This window comes from Rattus rattus, chromosome 1 (assembly GCF_011064425.1).
Source record: "Rattus rattus isolate New Zealand chromosome 1, Rrattus_CSIRO_v1, whole genome shotgun sequence".
Taxonomy (NCBI): domain Eukaryota; kingdom Metazoa; phylum Chordata; class Mammalia; order Rodentia; family Muridae; genus Rattus; species Rattus rattus.
This window is the reverse complement of record NC_046154.1, coordinates 149,400,217-149,412,122: the sequence shown is the minus strand read 5'-3', so window position 1 is coordinate 149,412,122 and position 11,906 is coordinate 149,400,217. Positions and strand designations below refer to the sequence as shown.

The 11,906-nt window shown below is 40.8% G+C and overlaps 1 protein-coding gene across 2 annotated transcripts in view; it reads left to right on the top strand.

Annotated features, from left to right (window-relative positions):
* The first annotated feature begins 4,612 nt into the window (after positions 1-4,612).
* Trpa1 (transient receptor potential cation channel subfamily A member 1) overlaps positions 4,613-11,906 on the top strand; it is a 48,199-nt gene continuing 40,905 nt past the window's right edge. For both annotated transcript variants that reach the window (XM_032890645.1, XM_032890638.1), the window contains exons 1-2: positions 4,613-4,723; positions 10,727-10,886. In XM_032890645.1, coding sequence (XP_032746536.1) covers positions 4,613-4,723; positions 10,727-10,886 — 271 coding nt within the window. The remainder of the gene's footprint in view (positions 4,724-10,726; positions 10,887-11,906) is intronic.

The following is an 11,906-nucleotide window of genomic DNA, read 5'->3' as shown; positions in this document are numbered from 1 at the left end:
TTACCTGGATCAGTATTCTCATGCTTGGGGGAGGGCGTTACTATATAAAATACAGATTTTTTTGGAATAAGAGCCAGTTTATGCAGATGACCTCGTAATGCAACAACTGAATAGCATAGTGACTTTATATTTTGGGTACACTAGGAAGAAGCTATCTCACATCCTGGGTGGGAGAGATCAGGCACATGCAACATTTCATTATGGTAATATACAGTTAGGAATTGTTTCTGAAGTTTTCTATCATCTAAAAAAATCTATGTAGATTCTAATATATTTAATGGTAGAAAACTTTTCCTCTTACTAGAATTAACTGACAAGATTTGTAATGTGTAATGAGGACTGGATGAAAATCGATTTGATTTCGCTGTAATGACTTTAAAACATCTCAACATAAAAGTGAAATAACAATGCCAGTCTAAATTATTCAAAACTAATAAAACATTAGAAACACATGGACAGAAATGTTTGTGACCAGCCCAAAAAGACTAATAGCAAGTGAGAAGTTTATCCTAAATTCTGTATGGAAACACAAAGGACTTAGAACAGCACAAACAGTGTGGAGAATGAAGAACAAATTTCAATGATTCAGATCATCTGGTCTCACATTCTATTATTATGAAGCTAAGAGTCAAGGTCATGTGATACTGGCTTGAATACAACAGTATTGTATTGATACTTACAATTCAACAGCATAGAAATAAACCCTAAAATTATGATCAATTAATTTTTAATAATATTTTCCAGGAAATTCTAAATAAGTATAGTTTTGTTTTGGTTTGTTTTTTTCTGTCTGTTTTCTAATTATTTATTTGTTTGTTTTTCAACAAACGTTAACCATTGTGCATTTACTTAAAAAGAACACAGGCCTCAGTCATACAATGAACTAAAAATTACTCAAAATAGATCTATGACAGGACTAAAACTATATCTGCTTCCAGAAGAAATTATTGCAGAGAACTTTGAAATTAGCATAGGGAAACATTTTTATATACAACATCCAAAGCAAGATGAATTAAAACCTTAGTGATTAAAATTTTATCACAATTTAAAATGCTGATATTCAGAAAATGTCACAGAAAGTAAAAAGCCACATATTCTGAACAGATTAAAACATTTATATCATATGAGTCATATATAGAATAAAAGCTTCTATTACTCAATGACAATAAGGCAACCCAATCTTAAAAGAGGGACACGTTTACTAAGTGTTTCATCAAGTAGCCAAAATAATGTCAATCAATGTGTATTAGCATGGGCAGTGTTAAAATCCACTTGTGAAATGATAATTAGAGCCAACGAAATGCCACCATCGTCTATGGTACTAAGATGATTATACTAAACGTTGTCTGTGTTAAGTTTTGAGAACAGAGAGTAGTTAGACTATTTCTGCAGTGCTAGGTGTGTAAAGTGGCAACTTCATACAGGACTAAATGCCTACAAATAGTTAATATCATTACTATATATCTGACCAAGTAAATGAAAATGTTATCTATAAAAGATCTGCACAGCGCTATTTGGAGAGTCACTATTTATAATAGATCAAAACAGGGAGTAATCAAATGACCATTAGCTGCTAAAGGGAGAAGAGTAAGGTGTAGCAACAGAACGGGGCACGACTGAAAATAAGAACGAAGAGAATGCCAATGCGTAGCTGCACTGGGAAATCTAAGCAGAAGCCCAGGGCCAGCATCCCACAGTGCATGTCCCCGTGTATCTGAAACGTCCAGAGAAGGCACAGCTTTAAAAGACAGAACCTGTAGGATAGAAGCAGGTCAAGGTTGGCTTGACTCTCGGTGGGAAGGGTGCTGACTGCTTTTAGACATATGAACCTTTTAAACTAATGAAAGTATTCTAAAACTGGAGCACAGAGTGCTGCATAATTGTTCATATTTATTAAAATTAATCAAATTGCACATGTAGCATGAGTAGTACATATGTATTTATATTTAAAGATGCATTACTGTTTATTTTGTTTAGGGTAAAATGTGCAGTTTTACCTTCAGTCGTGGGTACTAACAGTGCTATACTTCAAAGAATGACTAAAATTATAAATATTTTAATAGTTAATTGCCAAAGTCAAACATCTTTGTTGGAACAAAATAAAGAAAACTTTGTATAATTTTGGATTTTGTTTTATTTTTTCACCTATAATATCCATAGTTTCCCTGAGAATTTAAGTGAAGTCCTTTGTTTTTTTCCTCAAATACATGATGACTTAATATCAAAACAGAGCAATAATAAAATATACCTTCTGGAAATATCTACAAAGGTTTTTCCCTCTAATAACCAGAATTATTTGAAATTATTACTGGCGAAATTATTTCATTTATTTATACTCATCAATAATTAAATTTCAAAGGAAATAAGAACCTAATTGTAAGTGGTCAGCTAATGTCCTGTTCCGGGTGCATTACACATCTTAAAAGTTCAGGATTTTGCAGGGGAAAAAAGGCTCCACTTATGAAAAAGATTTCTCTTGTTGATAGGCAGGAAATAATGTGACAATTAGGAAGAAATTGCCGCAGAAATTCCCGATTGAAAAGTGGGCATATGCAGCAGAAGATAGAAGGGAAAATTAATGTCCGTTTCCATTTCTGTGCTTTCAGAGCAGGAAGAAGGGTCTGGCCAGTCCTATAAGGTTATACATCTAGCTTTCAGTACTAACCCAGGAAAGGCCGAGGTGGTAAGGATCCATACTTTGGAGTACCCTGTCTGTGTTTGAGGGTGCATGTATATAAATGTGGAGCCTACATCACTCCGTAGGAATGTTGTCACCAGGGCATGAGACAGAAGTGAGGCTCACTGCTGTGGTAACCATTCTCCCAGCTGCACTCCGTTGTTGCTGTTCCAGACTCCACATTCTTCTCTGGGCTAAAAGGCTTCTGCTGCACCCCTCCCCCTAACATAAAAACAAACAAACAAAACCATTGTGCTACATTCCTTTGTTGTCTTTGAGCTTCTTTCCCACTCACCGGGAGAGAACCAAGTAAGCAAGGTCATTCAAGATCCAGACATTCTTGGTCTTCCAGGGAATGGGTCTGGTATGCATAATCTTTCCTTACTTTCTTTTGTTAGATTTCTCATATGAGTTACCTCAATCACCAACTTTAGATGGATCTCATTTCTCCCGTGCTTCCTGTATGAGGGCACTGGTCTGAAGGAAGCTGAGAGTGGAAAGTTTCAATATCTGCACTCTCCACTCGAATTTTCCAGCTAACCCTCTTGGGTGCCGGTGAGACCCTCAACATCACCCCGACTCAGGGGGTTCCATTGGTCACAGCTTACTGGACCAATGTGAAGATTTGTACAGCAGGTCTTTGATGACTCCTCGATGTCATTAATCATTAAGCACGTTAGACTCATTCCTAAATTCAGCCCGATGTAGCTCCTTGGTCAGATCTCAAACCTTTCCTGGGTGTAGACCAGTGTTGTGTCCGTTTCCTGTGGGTTTTAGGGTTAGGTGGTGGTGATCTATGTTAGGTGTGAATCAAATATTCATTAAAACAGCTGTTTGATAAAGCAACATTCTTTACCCACTTGCGATCTCATCTGGGTTAAACAGCAGCAGCGGCTACACAGGCTCCCTGTGCTGTGCCTAGCCTCTTGGATGGAGCAGAATACCCTTCTTGGTCCACGGTATACACTTATGTTGTGGGGAGTGAATTCAGGGCAGACTCAGGGAGACAGAGCCTCCGACAATGCTGCCAGCAAAACCATCTGCAGATCAACAGAAGCTTCTATTAATCTGCCATTTTATTAACTGTAATTAAAAAAATAACCATTTCATTAACCATCTTAAACGTCAAAACATAAGACTGATGAATACTTTTATCTACAAGAAATACAGTCTGAGATACGAAGGGACTCAGTCTAAATTCTAAAATGTATTCACTTCATCCTGACAGCTGGGAAGAGGAAAGTTGCTGAAAATCTTACTCTCTGGTAATTCAAGAGCACCCGCACCCCCAACCTCCCAGGATGTGGCTGTGGGCAGGACAGCCGTAGGACTTTTGTCAGGTAGCCTAGGCTGACCTCAACCTTGCCATGCAGTCCAGGAGGACTTGGATTTCAGATCTCCCTACCTCCACCTCCCCAGCACAGGATTGCAGCTTGTTGGGTTGCTAGTGGGATCACACTACTCTTCCTGTATTTGTGTGATGGGGATTGTGCGCAGGACTTCCTGAAGGCTGGGTGAGCACTTCACCGACTAAGCTATCCCCAGTCAAGCTATACTCTCTCCCTGCCCCCACCTTTCTCTCTTGTCCATTCCTCCCTCCCTGGCCAATTGAGGGGCTGTTTTTTATTTTAGCGCATTTACTGAATCTGCTCCAATTTAGAATTGCCCTGTGATCTCTCAAAAAGGGGAGTCCGAGTCAGATGCCCACTGCGTTCATTTTTGTCTCCCGAGCCCCGCCTGCTACTTCCTCTACAAGTAGCCCAGGCTGGGCAGCTCTTTGCAGAAGTTCCCTCCTACCCTGGTCGCAGAACCGGCTTTAGCTGCAGGGATCCCTCCAGCAGAGCGCAGTGAGGTCCAGCTCCAGCTTCCGGTGCCCTGTCCCTAGGTGCCGCTTTGTGGAGAGCTGCCGCGCCAGCAGGAGCCCAGGTGGAGTCAATGAAGCGCAGCTTGAGGAGGGTTCTGCGCCCCGAGGAAAGAAAGGAGGTCCAGGGCGTCGTCTATCGCGGCGTGGGGGAAGACATGGACTGCTCCAAGGAATCCTTTAAGGTACTGGGGAATCGGTGGTCTGGAGCATGCTGGGGCTTTGGGAAAGGCGAGAGGCTGGAAATTTCCTTGCGTGCAGTATTCTGTCACTTCGCACTCAAGTTTAGGAAGCACGGAGGATGGAAATGGCAGGAGACAGTATCAGTGTACCCAGCACCTGAACTGCTACCTGTGGTTCTCTGTTTTGCTTTCTTGTTTGCATAACTCCATCTTGCCAAGGGATGTGTTGGCCAGAGAAGATGTTCCCCTGAAGTACTTTTGATGTTCTACAGAATTGGAATCCAGGGACTACAGAAAGCCAGGATACATTTGGAGTGCGTGTAGTTCCTCTCCAACGTTTAAGCAGATTTTTTCCTTTGAACTGAAGTAGAACTACTGCAGTTGGGGATCTAGTAGTCAGATAGCGATCCAACAAGTGTGTTGGGGCGGAAAAGCATTTCTATCTAAAAGTGAAAAAGAGAACTTGGCACTTGCAAATGATGCCTGTTGGAGACAAAGAGGCGAGACCCGCATAGAGACAGCAAGGGGAGACCTAGTGAGGACCAGAGGTCCGCTGTGATGGGGGCTTCTAATTCTCAGTTCTCTGGATGTTCTGACCTATAAGAAAGTCGCACTCACTACCAATTTGATGCTGATGCTGCAGCCGCTCTGAAGGGCAGAGGCAGGCTATTGGATGTCTAGAAAACCATTAGCGTTCAGACAGTAAGAAGGGACGGGCTCTCATGTAATGCCAAGGTATTATTAAGTGTGGCTTTTCAATCCTGTGAAAATTCTTCTCCACCACGAAACCATGTTAACGGATCCTTACACATTTGTTTCTTTCGGAGAAAAATGAAATACTTGTGCAAACACAAACTTTCGTGGATCTTTCTTTAACTTACAAAAATATGAGTTTACAGAGCTCTTGCTTTGATTCATACATGAAGCAAATTATTAGAATACTTTTCAATTCGGTACTTGGAAATTTACCTCTTTTTTTAAGTAACCGCTTCGCAGCATCCATTGTGTGGAACCCATCACGATTTGTCTAACTACTTACGTACTGATACACACTTAGGTCATTTTTGTATTTTGGGTTTTTTGTTTTATTTGGCTTTGATGCTTTTATTTATGACTGTAAATGTGTTCTCAGTTTTGTGACTATTGGTAGCTTGGTCCTAATAGAGGCAGACATTATCCAACTGCTTTCTATGCAGATACCACCGTGACTGAGTCAGAAGCACCCCACCTCACAGAAACCTGTACACCTCCAGATTCAACACTGGTGCCCACCCCACTTAACCCCAGCACATTAACCACGGCCTCACTTTAGTAGGAAAAACCGCATCATGACTGAATTTCAGTATTAGATGCTATTGTTATAATTAATGTGGGACAGAAAGAAATTTTAAGATTAGAAAAAAATTCCTCATGTATGTTCAGTTTTCTAGAGATTTGTGGAAGAATTTCTGGTATCTAGTCTAAATGTTTTCTTTTAGTTATTATTTTAGTATCTTTAGTTTCATTGATTAAGTCAATAAATTAACTCAAGTTAATACTTTTTAAAAGTACTTTGGGATTTGGGTCTGAAGTCTTTAATTTGAAGGGCTTAATTTAGAACTAACTTCCCTAAAAATGAGCCTGTTGTCCTTAATAGAACCACAGAACTCAAAATTCAAGAGCTTAGGGATTACTCAAAACAGAAAACAACTAAACAGACTAAACCTATAAGTTAATCCAACAAAGGGTTAAATATATAAAACAGAAAGAATTACTGAAGCCTCATTGCAGTTCCGGGAGAGCACTGATATTAAGACGAGTTTTTAGTGTGCTTTCCAGACTTGGAAATCTGCAGCCAAGTAAAGCATTTGTCTACATTATTTTCAAAGATATAAATAACTAACTAACTAAATAAATAAATAAATAAATAAATAAATTCCAAAATAAAAGTATACTACAAGGCAGTTTTATTTTATATAATAATTTATCTATGGGCATATCAGGCCTGTCTTAAGACAATTTCTTAGTGCCTGGTGACATGTCAGGTTCTGAACAGAGACAGTTTAACATCCTTTATGAGTTCATGGGACATGTTTGCAGGCTGTTTTAGCACCGTGAAGTCAATAGTATCTTCTGCACTTCTGAACCTAGTTCTTCTTCTAAAGAGTGTGGAGGGTCTATGTCAATTATTTATTTCTGAACAGACTTGTAAATTGCTCTTTTGGGCGTTGGTGATGGGCAGTTATTATCTAAAGAATATTAAGTTCAAGTGCCAAAATGCTTTCAAATTTATTTAAGTGAGCACTTTCTTTGCTAAGGCAGGGCACAAAGAGGGGGAGGGACCCTTAATTCTTCAGAATTTCAGTTTAATTGTTGAATTTGCGTGACTCTGAGTTTGACTGGATACCTCTGTCCTGTCCCATAGTCAGTAAGGGACCTTGGAATTGGAATTGTTTTTTGCTTAGAAAGTGGCACATTTTTGTCACTGCCAACATAAAGGAGGCTTTATTTTAAGTTCTAGTATGTGACAAGAGAAGTAAAAATCAAAATTGGAAATTTAGAGATTTTAATTTATTCTGTTCTCTTGTTTAGTGAATTAACCCTAATATGCTAACTTCATCTCTGTTTTATTTGATAGCTTTCTTCACAATAGTAAGAAGGGTCGAAGTTTCCTGAATAACAAATCAGATTGTGAAAGCTATCTTCCATGACAAAGGGGACCAGTTACAGGCATAAGAGAATTCAAACAACTTTCTCTATCGGAGGGCGACTACTTCTGTGGTTTGGGGGAAAATAAAAGTGTATCATGCTGCCTTGGTTCTATGAAAAGCTACTTGTAAAGCATTTGGTTTGGGTCTTTTGATGAAGAAGTTATTTAAAAATGTTTTTTTAATCAGTTAGTTTATTTATTTACATTTCAAATGCTATCCCCCTTTTGGTTTTCCCCTCCACAAGGGCCCTATCCTATCTCCCCTCGCCCCAGCTTCTATGAGGGTGCTCCCCAACTCCCCAACTCCCACCTCACTACCCAATCATTCCCCAATGCTAGGACATCAAGCCTACACAAGACCAAGGGCCTCCCCTCCCACTGATTCCAGATGAGGCAATCCTCTGTTACATAAGCATCTGGCGTCATGGGTTCCTCCATGTGTCCATGGCTGATGTTTTAGTCTCTGGGAGCTCTGGGGGGGGGGTGTCTGGTGAGTTGATATTGTTGTTCTTCCTATAGGGTTGCAAAACCCTTCAGATCCTTCAGTCCTTTCTCTAACTCCTCCATTGGGGTCCCCATCAATATGATGGTTGGCCGCATGTATCCCCCTCTGTATTTGTCAGGCTCTGGCAGAGCCTCTCAGGTATAGCTATACCAGGCTCCTGTCAGTAAGTATTTCTTGGTATCAGCAATAGATGGGTGAGTGGCTCCATTTCTCAACCAGGGGCTGTACCAAATCTCTGGATCTGGTCTCTACAGGTTCTCTCCCCCTTTGTTGGATAGTGTCATCCCTGTTGGACCCTAGGAGCTTCTTGCTTTCCTCGAATCTGGGACTTTTTAGTGACTACTCCCAGTTCCTCATCCCCCACTGCTACACACCTCTGTTCAATTCCCTGAGCCTATGTATCCCCCTTCGTCTCTTCCCACACCTGATCCTGCCCCCTACCCCCTTTCCTATCCCTTCTCTCTCCCTCCCAGGTCCTTCCCTCTACCTTCTGTGATTATTTTGTTCTCCCTTTTAAGTAGGATTGAAAACAATTTAGGCAAATGTTTTTAGTTGTTTGTAAATCTGGAAAGTACAATGCTAAATAATTTGAATCTTGACGCTACTCCAGAACTGCAGTGGACTTCTGTAAATTCTTCCTGTTTTGTTTATTTAAATTTCTAGGAAACTAAAGGCCAAGTACCCTAGTGTGTATAAAAGTCTGCAAGGGGCAGAGCAGTGGCTCAGCTGGAAGAGTACTTGCCTAGCATGGTTGTAGACCTGGGTTTGAATCCCAGTATGGAATAAATTTTAGTGATTGTATACATCTGTAATTTTAGCACTGAAGAAGAAGAAATGGGACAATCAGAAGTTCAAGGTCAATCTTAGCCATATAGCAAGTTTGAGGCCAACCCTGTGGATACCTGTGACTCTATCTTAAAGGCAAACAAACAAAAAAAAACCTTTATGTTCCTCTATGTTCTGTGTGAAAACTTCTTTCTGCCATCCCTCTTTAGAAAAATATTACATATAGGACTCTGTCCTGGAAAGTGAAGCATGAAAATGTGCAGCAGACATTGAACACAGCACATAGAGTGAAAGAGTCCCGAGGAAACGCCCACAGTGTTTCTCAGTGTTTTGTCTTAGAGGTCATTTGAGCTTGGAGACTGTCCTGGAAAGGTACAGCCACTGTGTGTTGGATATGAAAGTGAAGTAGCTAAAACCTAAAAACATTCCCGGGGTGGCAGCTCACACTCACGGTCTGAAAACTAGGGAGATGAGAAGAAGGAGGACCAGTGTGGGCTGCCCTGGTGCTGTTTAGATTTTGATGCTAATTACGCTTCCCCAAGAGGGGCTGCCTAGGACAAAGACTGAAACCTGTACTCAGAGGACTTCGTTCAGACGTCTCCTCATTTTAACTCATAAAATAGAGGCTCCTGCCAGTGATTGGGTGAGGGAAGGGAAGGGGAGCTGAAGAGTTGTAGGGGTGTCGGGGGAAGACGGCGCAGAAAAGGGGAGGAGGAAAGGAGGTGGGAGGAAGATAGAGATGAAGCACATGGCCTGGAGAAATCACAAGTTACCAGGGATCACACAGCTGGGGAATAGATCTACCCAATCAAGGCTAGCAGCTTGTACTCATGGTATTTGAGTTGTGTTTTCATTGCCTAGGCTTATCTGGGTTGGAGAATTTACTGCCAACAAATGACTTGGTGTCATTCTGAGCCATACAGTAAGACTGAGGCAAACCTGGGCTACCTGGCACCCTGTCTTAAAAACACAAAAGCAGTCAAGTAAACAAGAGCCTAAAGACTCTTACAACATACATCTGCAGTCACAGTGTCAGCCACCGTGCAGCCCGAGTCCACTCTGCGCTGAGGATGCTAGAGAGTGAGAGGCTACAGCAGAGGAGGATTTGGTCCTGTTGTAGCATGACTTCCAGGAAGAATTGGAGGGTTACGGAGGACTGGGTGACAATACTTAGCCATTTACTTCCAAATCTATTAGTAGATTCAACTGTGATCAGAAATCTCATCAAACAATTGGAGAGCAATTAAATACTTCTGTAATTATTGATTTTGAGACGTCTTCGTTTCCTATGTGAAGACAATTGTTGGCAATGTCCAAATAGCTGAACAAAGAAATTGCTTATTATGGATATTAATTGAAAATTATTTAATTAATTTTGCCAGGAATTGCTCATTTTCAAGAGTGGGGCAGCTGTTTTAGATGCTTGAAAAAATCCCTTAGGGGACAGTGCTTCAGGATGATCCTGGCTTCAGGGAGGTTGGGTAGAGATTGACTGTAGGTAGGAGGGGCAAAACATATTTTAGATTTCTAAACTTAGTAAGCCTCACTTTCAGAGAATCTTCCCTTCTTACTATTTTTGTCAAGTTTCTATTAACTGTACAAAACAAGGGCTTTCAGGTTACCTTTTCACACATGCATGCTTTGATCATTTTCTGTCCTTCTCTTGATTCTTCTTGCTGTCCCTGAAATAAATGCATTTCACTCAGCAAAGCAAAGGTCCCTGCTTTTTAATAGATTATTTCTTAGAGCACGTTTTGTAAAAGTCCTTCAATACTTTGCTTGAGGTCTTTATTTCCAAGACAGATATAAGATAAAGGTTAGAAAAACAAAACCTAGATTTAATGTATTTATCAATGCATAGACATTTGCTACTTCATGTCTATATGCACCATGCTCTTTAAGGAATGCATTTGCTGTGTGACTGTTAGGAATAGTAGTAAAGTGTTAGGCTATTCCATGACTAATGTTATATTTTTAAGTTTTGCACATGCTTGTTTTAGGTAATGGACTTTACATATTCCTCTAGGTGGACATTGAAGGAGATATGTGCAGATTAGAAGCCTTCATCAAGAACCGAAGAAAACTAAGCAAGTACGAGGATGAAAATCTCTGTCTTCTGCATCACGCAGCAGCCGAAGGTCAAGTTGAACTGATGCAATTGATCATCAATGGCTCTTCCTGTGAAGGTAACCAAGTGTTGCCATGAGGGTGCATACTGGCATCATCCTCTTAGACTTGTGACCACCAGGAACTTTGTACCTGTGACATCAGTGGTACTTAGAGTGAATATGAAGAGTGTATCTGGGGAGCTGAGCTAAATTTGTGAGTTCTACTTTAGGAGATTAGGTGACAAGCATGAACAACCACACCGAAGAGGAACAATGTCGGTGTGAGGTGTGAGATTTGCTTACTCTGAGTGTGCATATCTTGGGCACATACACAATCAGACCTGGGAGGAGGGACCCTCCCTCTGGGGCCTTGCCCGAGCAGTAGATGAGACTGAGGAAATGACTGGACATAGTCTAGGAGAACAGAGATTTCTAGTAAGAAATAGCTAAGGGGACTGACCGAAAGAGCCAGATGGCAGAGGTAGAGTGAGGAGATACCTGACTGGATACACCAGTCAGGTGATCTGTTGCTACAAAGGCATCGAACAGGAAGGAGGTCACAGAGGAGTCCTGGATTAGAAAGGCCCTGTGCTAGCTAACAGGGAGATCAGTTATGAAAAGCGCTCAAGATAAAGTCGTTTTCAAGTTGTATGCTGCTGAATGAAGCTGCCGAATTATTTGATGTTGAATAGAATTATTGTCTTGCTTAAACACAGTGTGTGTGTGTGTGTGTGTGTGTGTGTGTGTGTGTGTGTGTGTGTGTGTTAGACTGAGAATTAAGAACTTTGGATGAATGAAAAGAGTAGTGAAAGAAATTTTTGAGAGAGAGAGACCAGGAATCTTGGTTGGTTTCCTTATTGTTCCTGCTACTGTTGATGGCTCCCAAGTGCGATTCTTGTGTGAGTACTTTTCTTTTTCCTTGGAGTTGGTAATATATCACTAATTCTACCTTATCACAGTTACAGGGCAATGCAGGACAAAGGGCATTCTATTTTTACACAGCAATCACAAGGCAAATAGCATCGCATATCATTGGGGTGTCTTTTGGGCAATTGCAAGCTTGACTAAATATGTCACATGGAACCCAGTTTTGACTTG